Source organism: Juglans microcarpa x Juglans regia, chromosome 1S (assembly GCF_004785595.1).
Source record: "Juglans microcarpa x Juglans regia isolate MS1-56 chromosome 1S, Jm3101_v1.0, whole genome shotgun sequence".
NCBI lineage: Eukaryota > Viridiplantae > Streptophyta > Magnoliopsida > Fagales > Juglandaceae > Juglans > Juglans microcarpa x Juglans regia.
Genome location: NC_054595.1, coordinates 3127589 through 3149006, shown reverse-complemented (window position 1 = coordinate 3149006; position 21418 = coordinate 3127589). Strand labels below are relative to the sequence as shown.

At 34.8% G+C, this 21418-nt stretch overlaps 2 protein-coding genes across 2 annotated transcripts; one reads left to right on the top strand and one right to left on the bottom strand.

Annotated features, from left to right (window-relative positions):
• Positions 1–6264: 6264 nt before the first annotated feature.
• Positions 6265–7508, bottom strand: LOC121247157. Its single transcript, XM_041145506.1, has 3 exons — positions 7300–7508; positions 7098–7189; positions 6265–7000 (listed from the first exon to the last, which is right to left on the bottom strand). Exons 1-3 carry the CDS (start codon positions 7325–7327, stop codon positions 6440–6442), a joined length of 681 nt encoding a protein of 226 aa, XP_041001440.1. The 5' UTR covers positions 7328–7508; the 3' UTR covers positions 6265–6439.
• A 1348-nt stretch (positions 7509–8856) lies between these two features.
• Positions 8857–17587, top strand: LOC121247193 (ATP-dependent 6-phosphofructokinase 5, chloroplastic-like). Its single transcript, XM_041145552.1, has 13 exons — positions 8857–9362; positions 9680–9770; positions 10065–10138; positions 11437–11548; positions 12104–12199; positions 12345–12446; positions 12561–12635; positions 13229–13369; positions 13533–13649; positions 13724–13828; positions 14376–14456; positions 15591–15719; positions 17089–17587. The coding sequence occupies exons 1-13, from the start codon at positions 9064–9066 to the stop codon at positions 17254–17256; spliced, it is 1590 nt and encodes a 529-aa protein (XP_041001486.1). The 5' UTR covers positions 8857–9063; the 3' UTR covers positions 17257–17587.
• Positions 17588–21418: the final 3831 nt, after the last annotated feature.

Genomic DNA, 21418 nt, shown 5'->3' with positions numbered 1-21418 from the left:
GATGGCAATGTTGAGACATGATGGTACAATGAGGGGTATCAAACATCTTCTGCCTTGGGATCTAATGTTGCCAAAACAACGGTGGATCAATATTTATCATAAGGTTGTGAGGAACTCACCCCATCTTTTGACTTATTGATTTGGTGGAATGTTAATTAGCCTAACCATCCTATACTGGAGAGTATTGCATAAGACTAGTTGGCCATACTTATTTCCATAGTTGCATCTGAGTCAGCATTTAGTACATGAGGTCAAAATGAGTTTTAAAATCCCACTACATCAAATTAGGATTTTAATTGAGCCCCAAAATAATCTAGACATATGTTAAAAAGCTGGCCCAAAAAAAAGGCCCAAACCGAACCCCCCCCCCCAAAATCGATGAAACGGCCGGAACCGATTTGCCAATTTTCTCCCTCTCTGTCAATTGGTTCGATCGGTTTCAGGTGAAAAAAAATAGTCAATCGGTTGGTTTCTATTTTGTATCGAAATCGAACCGGCAGGTTTTCAGCCCTACTATCTCGCGCTAAGTGCTTAGTTGCTCCTAAATCAACAATTCACATTAAATAGGAGTGGGCAACCATCACATGACTTATTAAATAAATAGAAAGAGAATAGTCAGATTATATCTTCTTTGGCTCAGTGCAGTCACAAACGAAGTGGTTTTTCCTTCCAAAATTGAAGCAATATAGCTTGGACTTGTTCTTGCGGTTGCCTTTCTTCCTGTGCTTCAAAGGTCTTGGTCCCATTTACACATGTCCAATAGCTTCCTCAATCTTGGTGTTCTTGCATTTGGGCCTAAATGTCTTATGCGAGCCAAATTAAGCCGCACAGGATGAATGTTTGGGCCTAGTTGTCTCTAGGTGCTCGACCTCGAGTTCCAAGTGATGTGACACATCATCAAAAATTTTGATGTTCTCATTGTGTATCAAATTTTAGCTCAATGCTTCCCAAGAATTGAGTAGCGAATGTTTCACCGCCTAAACTTGTTACTCATCAGTCAAGTAGTTTTCGATCACTTTGTGTTCGTGGATCATGAATGACATCGCAATAAGATGCTACTTTATTGTGCATTCAGAGCACATTTTGTAGGAGTCAAACCTCATCATCAACCCATGCAACCTTGTAAAAAGTTCTCTCGAATTTTACTTTTAGTGCTTACATATATTCTGAGCAGTATTGTACTCCTCGAGTTCATGATAAGATCATTATGTATACTGCTTAATATAGTAAAGCTCGCATATCAATCCTTTTTCGATGTTGTTCTGAGTTCCCCTTCTCAAGCTCGATTAGGGAGTGAGTTAAAGCAATATTTTGAATACCATATCGGATGGCGTACCGGTCAAGGCACTGGAACGAAATATTTCGATACCGGTACCGTTTCGTGTACCGTTTCGGGATAGTCGATATATGATAAATTATATATATAAATATATATAACAATTATATTCTAAAATAATAGTTTATATATAAATAAATTATATATAAATACATACATATATATAAATTATAAATAGTCTAGTCTAAATTGGGGGTAAAAAAATGAACTTGTAGTTTGAAAAAATGAAAAAAAAAAATGAAGGCCGAAATATCGGCCGGTACAGGCTGAAATTTAGGCTGGTACCGGCCGGTACGGCCGATATTTAAGCTAGTACAAAATACAGGTAGTATCTGTACCGGCCCAGTGGCCGGTACAGCAAATATCAGCCGTACCGGCCGGTACGAAATGATTTTTAAAACTTTGAGTTAAAGTCTTCAAGACCTCATACTCATTCAAGACATATTGGATCTTAATATGCCAAGTATCATAGTTCTTTTCATCCAATTCCTAATCTTTGTGCAGGTCGCAACAATACTCTTGTATGACATTTCACTACATTAGGACACAAATAGATATTACATACACACCTTAAGAAGTTTGCCACGTCAATCTAAGTTAAAAGGAAAAATGATTTGGACATATCCCAAGATCGAAAATTTGCTAGACTTCTTAATCATTTCTTGCATCACAATGTCTAATTATTAACTTTTAATTTAATTTTTGCTTAAATTTTAATTGTATGGGAGATAAAATCCAATTTAATTTCAACCATACTCTCATTATTTATCACTTCCAACAAAAATTTGTAGACCAAAATAAATAAATAAATAACCTAACAAACTTTGTCATAAATTAATTTTACAAATCACATGTTATAGATTAAAAAAATAATAATTCACATATAATTTTATATCTAATAATTAATCTTATGTAATGACATAGAATACATAGATAAAACGGAAACATATGAGAATAAATAGTTATGCCAAAATAATAATAATAATAATAACCATCAAATTTTATTTCAACACAATTAATAACAACTAAAATAAAAATGCCACACTTATAACAAAGGAAGGCAAAAGTCTACCTCTTATTGTTCATATGAATATAACTAAAACAAAAAAAAAAAATCAGCAACGCGAAAAGCCACAACTGTAGCCACCCTATCTCGGCATTACACCCATTAGTGTGCATAGCAATACAGTGCGCACTACACCCAATGGTGTAGGCTCTACCTCAGCAGTGCGTGCTAAACCCAATAATCCAAGCTTAGCCTCCAATGCGGTGCAGCAAATGGGTGTGTGATGTACCATGGCTGCTAGGGGTGAGCGGCGAGGCTTGCCCTACCTTGAGCAGACGGGGGCCCTATTCGTCAAAAGTGGGCAGCGTGCGGTAGGAGTGGCAATTTATATTCTCGGGTCGTATTCTTGTGATATCAAATCATGAATATTCGACTATATAGGTCAACCAAACCATGACTCGTTAAGCTAAATAGATTAAACTTTCAAGTTTTAACACAACCCATTTAAATAACAAGTCATGTCATGTCACTCATTTCAACTTGTTTAATAATTAATTAGAAATTGGTCAAGATGGCATGACTCATTTCAACTTGTTTGATATAAATGGGTTGAACTAACCTGCATAATCCATTTGACCTAACTAACATAATTCACATAAATGTTGAAATCAATATTTTTTAATTGTCATAATATCTAAAAATAAAAAATAAAACTACCTACTAACAAAAAATGTCAATATTTTTAAGATTTTAACTAAAATAAAACTAATATTACAAAGCCAATAATAACAAATATGAGTTTAGGTCTAGAATTACAATCCTAACAATGAAAATATCAATATATTGAGAAATATCAATATTACAATTTAACAATAATAAAATTGTAATTTTGAAATAAAATTTAAACAGGTTATTGTGGGTTAACCTATTTATTAATTATAACTTAATGGGTCAGCCATTTTTTACCCAAACTCATTTATATCAAACGTAAACTCGCTAATTTCGTATCGCGTTCATGTTGGATTTGAGGATCATGGCATATATTGTCACCCCTAGCATGCGGCCTTCCACCTGCACTTTATGAAGTAGGGGATGGGGCCCGGGCAAGGGACGGGACCCAAGCAAGGGTCGGGCTAGGCCCTAGCCCATAGAATATCCCTCGTCCGACTCCCACACACACACACACAGAGGTTTATTACGAAACAACGCCATTTTGCGACATCGTTTCATTAGTTATTATATTAATACAACCTAACCTATAAATACCACATTTTTTCTCTCTCATCTAATTTCTCTCATTTCCATTTCCCAGCTGCCCTCCTTCGCACCCCATTTTTCTCTTCTCTTCTCCCCTCTTCTTTTCTCCCCCATCAGTCAAGCTTTCACTCCTTAGTGTTGGTGGCTATCATCCTCAACTTCTCTCTCATTTCTCATATTCTCCCTCTTTCATTCTTCTTTTTCTCTTCCTCTAAGCCAGCAGAGAACTTCTCTCTACTGTTGTGGGTAACAATTGGCAGCTGCAAGTTCTATTATAGCCCTTCATTGTCATGGTCTGTTGGTCATATTTTGTTAGAGACCCATGGCTGGCGGCTGCGACTATAGGTGACGCCGTGATGGGTCTTCGAGTTTAATGGCCCATGGACGTGACCATGGGCCTTACAGATTGCCCACAAATCTTTAAAAATCTGTGCACAGATTTGTATGACCCATGACTGCAACTATGGCTCTTGGTTTTGTGAATGGTATGTGCACATATCTTAAGTTTGTTTTGGTTTTTGTCTTGGCATTGATCTGTAAGTTTCTTTCAATTTTTGTTTGGATTTGTAAGATACTGAGATTTGTAACTTTTTGTAAAAACTATGGTATTGGCGCCGGACGGGATGACCAGATAGACTGGAGGGTTAATTCGCCCCTAGCATCCGGATAGGGGCACCCACCCACGAAGAGCAGGGGCAAGGTCCGAGGACCAATTCTCAACCCCCCGCTCCCATGTCTCATCCGAGAAGTATGGGTAGCACCCATAATAGCTTCTCAGTGAGCATCTGTGTATCCTTTTTTTTTTTTTTTTTTTTTGTGTGTTAGAAACGAAACATACAAAAGCAGGAAAATTGGTAACTATGATAGTTCTTCTCAAGAAAAACATCCAACCATTATCAAAATGTCAAACGTTAAAACATGGTCATATTTTATACTGCTCAACAAACAGAGGCTCAAATGCATAGAAAAACACGGGCATCCAACGTATAACCAGAGGCTCAAATATATTCAAAGATGATACGTGGTAAGCTTATCTCAAAATAAATACAAGCAGATAAAAATAGAGTCATGTTTATGTTATGAACAAGGCAAAGGCAAGCTTGGTAATAAAACAGAGGCAACCTATGCATGAACAAAGACATAAGTTTCACTAGGAACAACATTTAGATGCAATCTAATACAAATGTTGGAGTTCATGGAAATCATACACAGCAGAAGAAAATATATCTCAAGTTTAGTTTTTGTAGTTGTTCCATGAGTGAATCAAGTGTAAAAGTCTCCGACTAATCCGATCTCATCTTCACCCAATAGCCAAGTGTGCTACATTGGTAGATAAACTAAAGACACACTCAAACACCCACAACCTAGATGCATTTTCTTGAGAAAATGTAATTTTGGAAAGATGATGGTTTTACTCTAGTTCTACAGCACTAGAAGAGAGTATCAATACTGTGCTTTAAACAAGGGGATTTTATTTTGGCAACCTACGGTTGGCCAGCCATTAGTGTCATCATCCCAAGCATAACGCCTGAGAGTAGAATGGGGAGGGGCATATGGGGCGCCCCTTCCTTTTCTTATAGCTTTCAACCACCAACTATGGCATTTAATGCTTTGTACGTTGCAATAAAGCACTAGAAGTCGGGTCTGAAATTAGCAATACTCAAGCTCAATTTGTAAATTGAGCTATTTGAATTTTTTTATTAATAATAATGAGTTGAAATAGTGAAATGAATTTTATAGAATTCACTTAAAATGAATTTAGATATATTTAAATATTAAGATGATTTTAGATATATTGATAGGAAGTTAAAAAATATTATAAATCTCGTATGTAAAGAAGTGTTGAGTTGAAAAAAATTATATATCTCATATATAAAGAAATTTTGAATTGAGATTAATTTAATGATTTAAAAATTAAATATTTAGATGGTAGACTCATGTTAAAACCAGTTGAATTCAAATTTCAAACGGGGCCTCAAGCATAGGTCTACTCTCAAATGTTTCCCGAGTCCATGTCGATCCATTAATGGGCATTAATGTTAGCTTCTCCGACTCATCTTTTTGTCTCCCAAATTCTATCTCACATTTTTGTCTCCCTTTTTCTGTGTCTCCCTTTTCTTCTACAAAACTCATTTACGCCCACTTGGCCATCAGGGAACGTTGGAAAAAAGAACTTGGGTTATTTAATTCCATGCAGGCCTGGCAATTCGTGGTATGCTACATGATTGTTGTGGAGCTCCAACTCCGGATATTCTTTTATATTCTCGTACGAGGTAGCAATATTTCTGATCAGTACACATCATTTTCTGTTGTTTAACAAAATTAGGTATAAGTTCATGAACACGTGATCTTGTGATCTCTACAATATTAATGTTGTCATGTATAATTTTCGAATAGTACTGCATGCAGGGCCTCACATAAGCATTTAATAATGTACTTATCCCTGATCTATACATTAAACCATCCAAATCAATCATATAATTAGAGAGTGCGTCGTCGTGGATTGAGTATTTTTATATTAAGATCACAAATACCCAACAATTTACAAATTTATAATCGTAAATATATACCCAACAAGTCAGCTCATGAACATGGTTTTCATTGGCAACTTTAATCAGAGTTTTATAAACAGAACACTAGCTCGATCGTTTCAACATAACCGTACTTATTATAAATGATTAATCCCAGAACGACAACATCATGTTTCAAACAAAACACACGTAATTACATGATCATTATTATTATTGTTATTATCGACTTTTATGTGAAAGAAACAAACAAACCAAATGATCCTCTCAATTGATCCATCCATCCCAGACGACGTTCAAGCAATTTGTCGTCTAACGTGTGCGTAGACCCTGGCCGACCGGCTTCTCCGAGGTACTGCTAGTACTAGCACTGCAAACTCTCCTGCCATTGTTATGGCCGTCAAGATTCAGATAGCAGCAACGGTCGGTTCTTAATGTTTTAGCCTGATATTTTAATTTTCCGACGGGACCTGCATTGGAGCGTAGAGACTTCACCCAATCGAACTTCTTGGTATTGGCATTAACCTGCGGTACTGCTGCAAGCTGCAGCTGCGTTATGCTTTCTGATCTAGCACTAGCAGTCCGAGGTACTCGACCCCTCTCATGATCATGATCCCTGTGATCTTTCTTGGTCTCTTTTATTTCAATCTTGGCTCCTCCTTCCTTTCTTATGCTTATGTTCACTTCGAGAAGTGTTTTGTTTTTCCTTTCCTTCTGCTGCTGATAGAGTCGGTGCAACCTGAGAGCATGGTGGTATATTCCCTCTTTAATCTCTTCCTCCAAATCTCTGCGGATTTCCAGTTCTTTTTCTGATCTCAAGCGCCCTTTCATTTTCAGGACATCAGTCCTTGAATGGGTCTCCCTAAGATCAATCTGTACCAGAATTAGACTTGTATTAGTACATGATTGATATATATGATCAGTAAATAGTTAAGAAAAAAAAAAAAAAGCAAACTTTGTGATGATTTACCAATGACCCATGACAATATGCATTGATATGATCAGAATTCAGATGATCAAACTCCTCCCCTAATGACGGCAGATCGGGAACATGAGATAAATCTGCAAAACTTTTAAAAGCTTCAATAAGAGAGCTGAAACTTATAAATCTTATGAGCAATCGAGGCAGAGAACCAAAAACAGATCGATCAGAGAAAAATCAGACTTTTAACCTAGTAATATATCTGCTTTGTAGTCCATTTTCTGCTGTATGCTTGCACTTTGCACAGCAAATTCATCATCCTTAAATCCTAGTAGAATGATTGGGACTGCTGAGAATGGGACCTGCTGTAGAGTTGGAACGAAGAGGACATAAGAGAGGATGTTTTCAAGGAACGAATGACCGTTGAGACGTTATTTTAGTTGGCTCATTCAACTTTAGGCGCCAAATACCTCAGCTTGAATTAATGGGACATTTATTTTAGGATGTCTTGGATATTAATAACAATTCTAAAGATTAGTTTTTTTTCTTTACGCGGAAGGAATTGCTGGGTTAGGGGTGGGTTGCCCTTAAAGCACAATCAATATAGTGTACCATACCCAGATGTTTCATGCGTGTGCCTAATCTATGGATAGTAACATCACTTCCATTGGGCTAAAGAGGCTTTGCCGAGAGGGGCAGTGCGTCTTCTCGTTTCGAGGCTATTTGGGCTTCCTAGGCCCAATCAGATAACGTTTCAAAAATCATGTTTGGTTCAAGACTCTCTTTGGAATTTATGGAGTACTTTTCTTTCCAAGGAAAAAGACTTCGGAATGGCATTGGAAATGCCAAACTGCGAAGAATTTTGGTTCTCGTGATTCTGAAGTAGGTAAAGGTGCCAACTGCCAAAGCTTCCAACCAAACCTACCCGGCTGCTGGTTTCTCTTCTTCTTCTTCTTCTTCTTCTTCTTCAATCATCTTCATAATATAGCACAAATTTCATCTATTTTTTTTATTTGTTCTAGTTGAATGGTCGAAGAGATCATTGCAATAAAAACATATATTTATCATTATTTTTCTCATCATCTTATAATGTGATATTAAATAATAGATTCACAAGTAAAATACAATAAATAATTTCAAATCATCTGATACCACATTGTGAAATGATAAAAATTGAGATAATGATTAATATTACTAAATTACAATTTATGTAGACTTTAATTTAAAACCTATAAAAATCTTATACAATAATATTAAGAAAAATGTCTCTTCTACACATAAATCTTATACAAAAAAAAAATTCTACACCAACGTGATTTTTTCGTTTGAATTCAGAGATAAGTTAAGATGAATTAATATAGGTTTTAGATAGGTTAAATAAAATATTATTAGAATATTATTTGTAATATTATTATTATTTTGAGATTTGAAAAAATTAAATTGTTTTGAATTGTTTATTATATTATGTAGAAATTTGAAAAAATTGTAATATTGAGATGAGTTCTGAATTCAAACAAAGCCTATCATCTATTGGATTATAAAACTATTTTTTATTATAAAATAGATAAAACATATTATATTAAATCACGTCAATATGCTATTCTTATTGTATAAAATTTGTGTAAATTTAATTCTTATATGATATTAAATAATGTATCTTTCTTATTTCTAAATTATCGAAACCTCAAACCAGATAAAAAATAAAAAATAAAAAACGTCCCAGCTTGGTTTATTATTTTGAATTTTTAATAAACAAATTATAGAAATAGAAAAATACAGAAAGGTATTTTGGTCACAAAGGTGTTCTATTGAACATTGGAAAGCCAACTTTTCGTGGTTTTTAAAGTCAGCAGGCCCCCATTGACGTTCGCCTTTGTCGCTCACTCTGTCGTTTCCGCTTCACACATACACACAGAACTGTCTCTGTTTCCCCTGAACTTTTCCATTCATATTCTGCAATTCGATTATTTCCTCTGCGATCAAAAGATCCCCGCATTGTTCGAGTTTTTATTTCATGGGTGCTCTCTCGCATTCGATCACCCCCAATTTCGCTCTCCCGCGCCTCGACTATCACCCCTCTTATGGACTTCCGCGCTTGAACTCTCCTTGCCGGCGATCAAACTCGGCCCGAGTCGCCAAGAAACTCCTTGTGTCTGCTGCGACCGCCAAGCGGATCCCCGACGTCGACTTCAACGATCCTGATTGGAAGTCCAAGTTCCAGAAGGACTTCGAGAGGCGCTTCAACATTCCTCACATCACCGACATTTTCCCTGATGCCATCCCAATTCCATCCACTTTTTGTCTCAGAATGAGGTCCGCTTCCGTTTGTTTCGCTTTGTTAAAGGCATATTGTGAATTGCATGTTAAATTTTTTATCTTTCCTTTTTTTTTTTTTTTTTTTTTTTGCCTTTTTTTCGTGCTATACTACTGTTTGAGCATTAGACACTGAAGATTCTTGCATGATCGTACTTATCAAAGCAATTACTCAAAACGATTTTCTTTTCTTTTTTTGTGGAATGTTTGGCGCGTTGCGTTTTTTCAGTTAAAACTGGAAACAACTCAAACTCCATATGTATTATCTTTTTGAATCTTTTTTTTCGTGTTAATTTTTATTTTTTTTATGATGGCAGGACACCGGTGTCTGAAGATTTTGCAGGAGGTTATCCTTCCGACGAGGAGTGGCATGGTTACATAAATAATAACGACAGGGTTCTCCTTAAGGTATATTTCCTTTCTATGAAACTTTTATGTTTTAGATTATTCTGGAACTTGTAGTTTCAATTTGATTAGTCTTCTCATTCAAACTTATACTATTCTATCAATTTCTATAAAAAATTTATCTTTTTCTTTTATTTTGGATCATTTGGGTCTGCTCCTTTTCCTCTCTTCTGTAGAAACTTGTCTCTGTTTCATTTTATATGGTGCAAAAATTGTAATTGCGTAATATGGTGCTCAATATTTGAGGTTGCAAACTGATATATGCATTGTGATCTGCCTTTTTATTCAATATTTCAGGTCATTAACTACACGTCACCTACATCTGCCGGTGCGGAGTGCATTGATCCTGATTGTAATTGGGTAGAACAATGGTAAATATGTATCTTCAACCTCTTATAGGAGTTGTGATATCCTTGAATACGTAACTGTTAGCAGTGAGTAGAAGACTTTTTAAACTCCTAATTTTTTATTCAGAAAATAATTGGGATATTGTTGTTATAAGAAGTAGAACCTAAAGTGAATGGAGATCCATAGAGGCTTACTGATGTGAGATTTTGGTGTAGAAAAATGGAAGTAGTGATGATGGTTGGTGTTGGAAGGTTTATGGCTCTATGGTCTCTGTGTTTGCAAAATGATGAATCGACTACCAGAAGGGTGGGTGATTGTACACAAATGAGGAGGTTTCAAGTGTAATCAAGCATAGGGAAAAGTTCCATGAAAGTTCCTTTTATTTCTGACTTGTGGAACAATTACATGCCAATTTTTTCCACGAGGAAATTGTGAAGGATTAACATGGTCTGGAGAGGCATGCAAAAGGATCAAGGTTTTCCGAGAAGATTCTTTGATTTGGACTAGGCTGCCTTCAGGAGATTCAACCAAAAAAATAAGCTCCAGAAATTGTTGGTTTGGTTTGGTTTGGTCAACCAGCCTTTTGAATTTGCATGAGAAAAAGACAAAATGTATTATTAGATACAAATTACACACACACACACACTCATACCCACATGTATATGTGTGTATCCATATAACCACCCCCTACCTCCCTTGATATTTGGAAAAATGTTGCCTATTTACTGGGCTCAATAAAACTTTTTATACTTATCCAAACAAAAAAGAAAGAAAAATGTCAGGTGCTTATCTTTTATGTTGATGACACTCCACCTCTTGAGATAACCATATATTTCCCTGATTTTCCTTCTCATCTAACTAGAGATCAAGGCATTAATAACTGAGGTTATTTTGGATGGGAATCTGGTTTAAAAAAAATAACATTTTCACAATTGGTCACAAACTTTGAGTGTTAGAGGGTACGTAAGGATGTATCTGTTATATGGATCACAAACCTCAGGGATGGAGTACTGTTTCTGAAAGTAAAAGGAAACTTCAAGGGAGATTGTTATGATGTACTCTATATATGTATAGCAGTTTCATATATGTCCAATCACAGTAAGAACAAAATAATAACTGGGCACCTTGGAAAAGAAGTTTCTGCAAATCAGCTTCATCCTGGTTGAAAAGTAGTGCAACTTCACATTTAGTCATATTTTACCTCATCAAATTTCTCACATTAACTCACAATTGTATGCATGTATGCTTTGGTTTATGTAAGATTAGATGTCAATTTGACTGCTAATTCATAATGTGGTGGTACGGGAATGGAACTTTTCAGGGTTCATCGTGCTGGGCCTCGGGAGAAGATATACTTCAGGCCCGAAGAGGTGAAAGCAGCAATTGTAACTTGTGGGGGGCTGTGCCCTGGTCTCAATGATGTCATCAGACAGGTCATTGTCTTGACTCTAAATTAGACATTACTATGTTTCTTTCTGTTTGACTCATATCAAAACTGCAGTAACTTGATTGTAGCTTGGGTGCTTAACAAAGAACATTTTCTGCTTAAGAAGAACAGTACAGAACCTAACCTGTGACAATTTTGCTTGTAAATAATATTCTTTACATGATGATGCTTGTATGTTAAACACAAAATTCCATTGATCATAGCATTCCACTGAAAGTAATGTTTTTTTTATAAGAATAAATTCTACTGAAAAGTAAAATTCAGACAAATAAATTCTGTAGAATTTACTTGCACTTTCATTCTGCTGAAAGTAAAATTTAGTTGGGAAATTTCATAATTCTGCATTCTGACAACAAATATGCCCCTAGCATTCACTAGCAATGCATTGTTTGAAGCCTATGTACTTTGTGACCTCAAGTTTTATAACATTTCACTACTAAATCTGGTAATGGAGTTACAGAACTTAAGAGGCTAAAGGAAAAAACTAATTCATCATGCCTTAGATTGATTTTATAATTAATCCATCAATGTCCTTTTGCAGATTGTCATCACACTTGAAATATATGGTGTGAAAAAGATTGTCGGGATTCCCTTTGGTTATCGTGGATTTTCTGATAAAGAATTAAGTGAAATGCCGGTATTTCTGTGCCTTTGCAATTATTTGAACGTTAATTGATTCATCCAACAATGCTGCTGCATAGTTAAGATAAATGCATGTTTCTTATCTTCTTTATTGTTATAGTTATAGATTAATTTGTTTAGGTTCTGGCTTTGATCATCAGCTGTCGAGGAAAGTGGTTCAGAATATCCATCTTTCTGGTGGAAGCTTGTTAGGCGTTTCTCGAGGAGGACCTCCCATAAGTGAAATCGTGGACAGTATGGAGGTGTTCAACTCATTTCCCGTTGATCAATTAATGAGTAGTCAATTAATTCGGGAATGCATCATGATTCCTGGTAGTTAGAGTTATCTGATTTTTTATTCTGCATCTTGATGTCAGGAAAGAGGAATCAACATGCTCTTTGTGTTGGGTGGGAATGGCACGCATGCTGGGGCCAATGCGATACACAATGAGGTTGTAAGCTTGTGGCCCTCCTAGTAACTCGGCTCACTGTCTCATGTAGTTTTCTTGTTCATTAGTAAGATTATCATGCCAGAATAAATCTGCATGGAACCTGCAACAGAGAAAAATATTAAATGTAAAAATTTACTACTGAAGTTGTTCATCTAGTTGCATTGCCAAAATAATGACATATAAGATAAATGAATGAATGGATGCATATATAAATAAATAAATAATGGCAGACATTATTTGAGTACCAAATACCGTAAATATTGCTGTTATCTTCATCTTCAAGGCAATGGAAATGTAATAATAGTGTGCTGCTATATCTTTAAGATAATAACATCAGGTATCTTACAGGGTCTACATTTGTGGCTCCATTCTATGTTCTTCTTGCATTTTTTTTATAAGGAATGAAAAAAATGATCATTAAAAGCACAAGAAGGTGCAATTCAAGTATGCAGGAGGGCATATACAAGTGAATTAGCTATCTTGAAAGAGAAATGGACACAAGAAAACTTTGTTTTTGTATGTTCTAATGTGTTCCTATTCCTTTCTAGGGACTGCCTTCCTGAAGTTTAATGTGGTATATTTTCTGCTTTCAGTGCCGTAAAAGACAGATGAGGGTGGCTGTAGTTGGTGTGCCAAAAACTATAGACAACGATATACTGCTGATGGATAAAACTTTTGGTTTTGATACTGCTGTGGAAGAAGCACAAAGAGCAATAAACTCCGCATACATAGAGGTACACCACATGCCTTTTAGTTGCCCATGTGTGGATATTTATATCTCTCTACATAAGGCTTCTGATGAGTTTTTTCCTGCTGTTGGTTCCTTCATGATGAACTTCTGTTATTTATTTATCTATTATATTGGTTTTTTATTTTTTGCTTCAAATTTTTATATAGGCACACAGTGCTTATCATGGCGTTGGAATTGTGAAATTGATGGGTCGCAGCAGTGGATTTATAGCTATGCATGCATCACTAGCTAGTGGGCAAATTGATATATGCTTGATTCCCGAGGTACTTATTTCTAGAAACTGATTCAATAGTTATTTGGTGGGCCCTTATTAATCCTACTGATATGCACATCTTAGCTACATTTTAATTTGCACGGGCCTCATGGCGTTCTGCGGCATCTGAAATACTTGATTGAGACAAAGGGTTCAGCTGTTATCTGTGTTGCAGAGGGAGCAGGGCAGGTGAGTTACATAAGGAATTCCTACTTCACTCAAGATAGCATTTGGATGAAAGAATTTGGATTTGTATTTCAATTTTAAATCGAGATATTTAAAATGTATTGATTCAAAAACTATTGATTTCAAAAATCTTTGTTTGGATGGATTTTAGAAATGAATGGATTTGGAATCCAATGTAACCTATTTTTTATTTGAAATTCCTTTTGCATAAATAAAATCTAGAATTCAAGATTTTGAGTGTGTCTAAAATCCTGATGTAATTTGATCTAAATCCAAATAATCTATAGTTAATGTCCCCCTAATGGGGCATTTGGATTTATAGACTCAAATTCAAATCCTCCATTCCAATCTATATATCCAAATGTACCATAAAGGTTGAATACTATTCACTGACCAGCTGGCCTACATTTCCTTCTTTTTTGGCTTTGTTGCATCCATGAGTAACTGCTTCTGTTCATTCCACCACATTACATAGATCTTATAATTTCTTCCTGATGTTTTCTCTTCTAACATATGGTAAAATGCTGTATTCTGTTGCTTTCTAATGCAGGATTTTCTTCAGAAAACTAATGCTAAAGATGCATCTGGGAACACCGTACTCGGAGATATCGGTGTACACATTCAGCAAGAGGTTGGTGGTTTTAATACTTACCATGTATCTTGAAACATTCAGCCTGTGCTGAATTTGTGTAGAGCCTATCTCATCAATAGTTCCCGAAATTTTTGTTATCCTCTCTCTCTCCCCCTCCCTCCAATTAAAATCTCTATTGATGGATATGCAACTTTTGCCTGCTATTAAATGTGGGGCATTGCACTCATTCTATGAATTCAATCATGAAAAGATTTGGTGTAACCGTGTAAGCGTCTAACGATCTAAGGAAAGCTCATGGCACATTTGGGTTTATACTCTAAAAGGACTAATTAATATTACAGGTAGAGCCCTTTGAATTCATTATAAAGGTCAAAAACTTTTCCCAGACAATATGAGATTTCATGCACCAAACTCTTTTTAACCACCTTCCTATGGATATGGGATGTTACAATCTCACCCACTCAAATCTCTAACAATCTCATATACTATCCCATTGTAGCATGATTCAAGGCTTGGCATGATTGAAATTTTACACTTATAGTAGAGATTGACTTTGATACCATTCGTAACCTTAACTATCTTTTTAGAATAAAATTCCAAATGTGATTTGACTTTCTTTGCATCGTTTCAAACGGTATCGGAGTCAATCTTAGTGGCTTGAAACTTAAGCCGTTCCAAGTCTTAACCCATACTACAACCGAATGGCTTGGTCATTAGAGATTTGAGTGGGGGAATTAATAAAATCTTAAGATCCCATATGTGGCTTTGGATGCAATTGGAGTGTTTTTATTTCTTGGATACAAATTTGCCTTAAGGCTGCATCATCAAATAATGGGACAACTTTCAGTGATGACATAGCTATGATGTTATATTTTTTATTAACCCAATAACATATATTCTTTCTAATATTGAACCGCACGTTAACAAGTTTTGCATTTTTTGTCATGTTAAACAAAATTTCAGCAGGCTAAGTGCTTTTGAGTTTTAACAAAAATATAGTTTCGCTATCATGTATTCTCTTGCTTCTGAAGAATTGCTAACATTTGTGGAAAGCAACCCATAAAATTAATGACTTTTAATCATTTAATGCATATTCTAAATGGTTTGCTTGGTGGAGTTTTCTTTGCAACTATCGTATAGGATGCTGATATATGATAACCATTCCTCTGTCAGATAAAAAAACATTTCAAGGGGATTGGTGTTCCAGTTGATGTGAAGTATATTGATCCAACGTACATGATCCGTTGTGGACGTGCAAATGCATCAGATGGAATTCTATGCACTGTACTAGGACAAAATGCTGTGAGTCTCTCTCTCTCTCTCTCTCTCTCTCTCTCTCTCTCTCTCTCTCTCTCTCTCTCTCTCTCTCTGACTAAGATAGTCTCTGCTGCCTTGGTTTGCCGCAGTTCTCAGGTAGGGAGTTCAAGGTGATGGTCAGTATCTAGGTTTCCTGTGGAATAGTTTTACTTAACCTGATTGGCTGACACTAGCCTCTAGCATGGCATCTCTCTTTCTTCATCTTGTTTAGACACGATTCACAGGAATATCGTGGCTAAATATAGGCCAAAAAGTGGTACAAGTTTCTTTTGAAATAAATCTTTAAAACCACGTATGCCATTAAACCAAATGTCATTTCTTAACAACCTCACTATCAACTGGGGTTTTAGTTGTACCAACATGGCATTTGAACAGGGCTTTTACCAAGTGATTAGCCAGTAGATCACCTGAGCAGAAATAAACATCTAATGCTTGGCTTATTTACCAAGTGATGAGCCAAGGTAAAGCCTTTAATTGCTAAATGGGATGATTTATCAAAAACAAGGATCGAAGCAGTTTGGTTGGGTCCGATTTGATAATAATTGGTGACACTAGAAAAGTGACATCTGAGATAGACGTTAGAGCAAGTTATGTGCCATACCCTTCTAACTTTCAATGGAGAATTGTCTATATATCATATATATAAGTTCATATGGAATATTGCCTTAGCTACCATATTGTGTTTACTGATGAAGAGTATGATATGATTAGATATGTTATGTTATGATTATAAAAAGGCTGGTTACAGATAAATATCAAAGTCTACAGAAGTTTTGTTTAGAAAAGATTGATTTATTTTATAAGTAATCAAGAGGTTTTATAAATAAAGCAATAGACATACTCCAAGTACACAGGATGTATACAAGAGTAACACCTAACTAGGATTTACAACCGAAACGAGAAATCCATGGACACTTGGTCCTTTAAAATCTATTGCCACTGCCCAAAGGAGCAAGGTGTTGAAGAAGACGACCTTAACCCTTAAGAAAATAATTGAGACTTTCCAGTTAGGAAATTTTATCCTTAAGTGAGACTTTAAGCTCTCTCACTTGACCTCAAACTTGCCACATTTTTCAGTTGGCAAGTCTAGACAGCTGGCGAGCTTAGATGTGCTAATTTTCAATGATTGTTCAAACTTGGATCATTTTGAGTCTTGGCCTAGGTTTAACCAAACCTTGTTAAAACCACTTAGGGTTTGCCAGCTACCACACTGGCATGTATTGGGTTGTTCTCAAGTGCTCCTCAGTGAAGCAGGTTTTAACTTATTGTTTACACTTGCCCTCCGTTTATTTTTTTTTTCTTAACAGTTCAGTCGTGCTAATGCGTGTTCAATCTGGATTGTTGGCCCCGGCAGGTTCATGGCGCATTTGCAGGATATAGCGGCATTACAGTAGGCATATGCAACACGCATTATGTCTATCTTCCAATTCCTGAGGTCATTTCTTATCCCAGGTTGGTGGACCCCAACAGTAGAATGTGGCATCGTTGCTTGACTTCAACAGGCCAGCCTGACTTTATCTGATAAACTAAGCTCGTCTTATTTATGCTGAGAGGCTTGAAAAATATAAGCTTCCAAAGAGTAGAATTTAGGACACTTCAGAAGGTTCATTGTTAGTCTGCACACTCCATGCTTTAAAAGCAATAATACCAAAGGATGGCATTCCCTCCACCTTTGAATTTTTGTCTTAAGAGTGTAGAGCATTACTCTTCTCTGATTCCTTTCATAATAAAGTTCCCGAAGAACCACCAAGCATTTTATGCGTAGTTTTAATGTTTTGTACACACATTAAATTGTATCTTTGAAATTTGTTTGCCATTGTTAAAAATAATACGAACTACCAATTGTGTACCAACTGCAATGATCTCGTCCATAGAATACACTTGCCATTTTTAGATACAGAGGGTTGGAATGATTTTCAGTAGTACTAAATCACGCAGGGTGCTCAATTGTAAGAACAGTTTGAACAACATGATTATTAAATCCACTGAGGTATGTATATCTTGGTCACTGTCGGCTTCTACTGTTCTATAGCATACAGCTTAACATGATCTGTATATTGATCCCACAAGACATTGATCGGATTTTTGCATGAGCAGTGATGCCTGGAAAATGCTTATATTTATTGTACATTCAAATCCTACCTTTATCTTATTGTGATGACATTAACCATTACCTGTTGAGATTATAGTATGTAACATGATCAATCGCAGCGCCTACATGGTTTTAGCTGTAACTATATGTCTTTATTATGCTTGTTCCTCCCTTTTTCTTTACGGTCCTTTTTCATGGGTGGGGTTTTTTGTGTACAAACTAGCACTAGGCAATGAATAATGTTGGAAGTGTTCCTATATAGGAAAGTTTCAATTATGCGTATGCAAGTGCGGCATAATCACTTTAAAAAAAAGTTAATAAATATGGGATCTACATAAAAAAAGTAATTTTTTAATAATGGATTTTACTCTTTTTCAAAGTGACTGTATGACGCTTGCGCACTTCACGACTGTATTACTTACTCTAAAAATAAAAAAATAAAAAAAAACAGCTGTATTCTGGTATGGTCCTAAAGCAGGCTAATCATGCGCATGACAAACATGAATAGCTCGTTAAACTATGGTTGTCAAAGAAAAATAGTGTGAATTTTCTTGCAGCTGAAACACATAGTATCCTATATGGATGTGAGTAAGATGGGAGGGAGTAAGGTGCTCTGCATCTTGACTGAAATGGATGCCATTTGTACAAAAACATAATCGTTTCAATTGTGAATCTCATTATACTTGCGAGTACAATGATCAAAATGTTTCATGTTTTATATTAAATAGAGGTTATACATTTCAGATTATTCTAATCCAACTCGAGAAGGTTCTTTAAATGTATAAAATCTCATGTCTTAGGGTTCTCAAGAATTACAAAAGATTATCAAATTTGGATTCATTTTAAGTAAAAAGAATTTAGATGCTCGTTGGATCTGAATTTTGCTTGGGTGTTGGATTTTTTTACTGGTTTTGATCTGACGTGGAACACGTTCAATGACCGGACACAAGAAACATCCGTCCTCGTGTTTGAAAAAAACTTTCATCTCGTCTCATCCTATCTCATCTTATCTTATCTTATTTCATCTTATCTTATTACATTTCCTTCTTAAACATCATTTGAACACAAATAATTTTAATTAATCATTACATATTTTTCAAACTAATCATTATAATTTTCTCAAACTTTCAAATAAAAAATAATTCAACTTTTTCAAATCTTAAAATAAAAATTATATTCTATCAATATTTTAATTTTATAATATTTTTTATTTAATTTTTTCTCTCTACTTTATCAAAACCCAAAACATATTTAACTCAAATTATCTCACTTATATCCACAAATCATCTTATTACTATTCATAAAATTATCATATTATCTCCTCCCAGTAAGAATTTTGACCAGCCTGTTCCTATCCTCATCAACGAGCAGGATTCAAATTCTCACATTTTTTATTTTAAGTGAACAAAAACATTTTGATAATTTTTAATTACATAAATTGTGCTGATATGGAAAGTTAGGGTTTCAAGCATACTGTTGCCTCATGCTTCATTGCGTCAGATTTAGGTCTTTGAGAGCGCTTGAACATTGGGAGTGACAAAGCCTTAAATTATCCCCAAACAATAATATCTATAGTTTATATTTTTAAAAAAATAAAGAAAAATAATTATTTATTTATAGTTTTTATTCCTGTTATGATCACTACTTAATGTCTAAGAAGAAACTAAACATGAAAATCTGTTTCTTGGGTGTATATGTTGGTTGATGAGATTGTTTTTGCGACATAATATATAGACATACATGTGTGTGTTTGTGTGTGAAAATTATGCCACTTTTGGATGTAAATTTTGATTAGGAATGGCAATATATGCCACTACACGTGAATTTAATATGAACACGACGCGAAATTAATGGATTTAAGTTTGATATAAATGGGTTCAAATCAAAATGGATTGACCCGTTAAGAGACGATTAATAAACGGATCAATAAAAAGCCAATCCGCTTAACCCGAAATTAATCCGCAATAACCGTTTAAAATTTATTTCAAAATTCAATTTCATTATCGTTAGATTGTAATATTTGTATTCTCAATATGCTTACGTTTTAATTGTTAGATTGTAAACTTGGACATATGCTCATATTCGTTATTGTTATGTTTGTAATATTAATATTATTATAGGTTAAAATCTGAAAAATATTAATATTTTTTTATTAGTAAGTAGTATTATTCTTAGTTATTTATTTATTTGAGATATTGTGGTTACTAATAAATATAGATTTTAAATTTTATATGTGATTATGTTATTTAGGTCAAATTGATTATGTGGGTCAATTCAATATATTTACATATAATGGGTTGTGTCATATTATCTATTATTTAAATAGATAGTATTAAAGCTTGAAAATCTGACCCATTTAGCATAATGAGTCATATTCGGATTAACCCACATAGTCAAATCAATGATTTGATATGATACGAACACGACCTGCTAACACGAATTATCACTCCTAATTTTACCCCTTTATTTTGAGCTATCATTTGTTGAGATTAACATCTTTCATCAAGATTGACTATCAAGATTATGTTACATTGCTTCTTCTTTTTTTCCATCATTGTAAACATTCTATTTAAAATCGGAGGATGCTATGTGCTAATTTCTTATAGTTTTAAGGTATACTATGTTCATGTGGAAGTCTAAGATATAAACTTAAATCACTTAAACTAGGGAGTGAAAACAATGTCTTACTCCATAAGTAAAAGTATGATTAGATATTACATTAAAATGGGTAAATAGTATTTATTACAATTTTTATCAAATATTTGTCAATCATTGCTCTTTCAATTAATATAAGCTTTTACATCAATTGTTAAGAGGGTGCGGCTACTATGCCGTCCCATGTTAACTGCTGGGCTATCACTTAGTGTAAAAAATATTTTTTTCTTTTTCATATATTTTTAATACATTTAAAAAATAAAAAAAATATAAATATATTTAAAATCACTTTCTTAATCACTAAGTTAAAAAAAAAAATTTTATCAAACGATCAAATAAAACGGTATAAATGGGTGGGCAAAGTAGTCTTTCACTCGTTAAGAACTTGTGACTTTCATGTTCCGCCTTCTACAACTCTACCTTCTACCATCCACTGACATGGATTAAAATTTCAATACCATCGTCTATGTTCCATGCACTTTACCATATCTCAATCTCATATTAAAAAATATTCTTCACAGCAATTTAGGCATTTATACAACCTTCGATTGTTACTATATTTAGATTTTAAATTTATTTTATAAATGAAATCTTTTTATCTCCTTATCATTTACACACCTTCTATGAATAGAACTTTTTATATTAAAATAACTAAAATGCAAATGACATTTTTGTCCACAAAAAGTGGGCTCTGCACCACGCATTTATTATGCTTCATTACTCCTAGAACGTCTTTTCACAATTATTACGGGTGCAGATATTGACCGGTCACGTATAAGACAAAAGAGTCGTGGGCCTGACATCAGCCCAACATGGTCAATTTAACACAAAAGATTGCCCTTATTTCAAGAAGAAAACGACATCGTTTCTTACATTCTTGGATGGACAATTTTTTCTTGGTAATACTACTCTTCCTCCTCCTAATTTTCATGAGGAT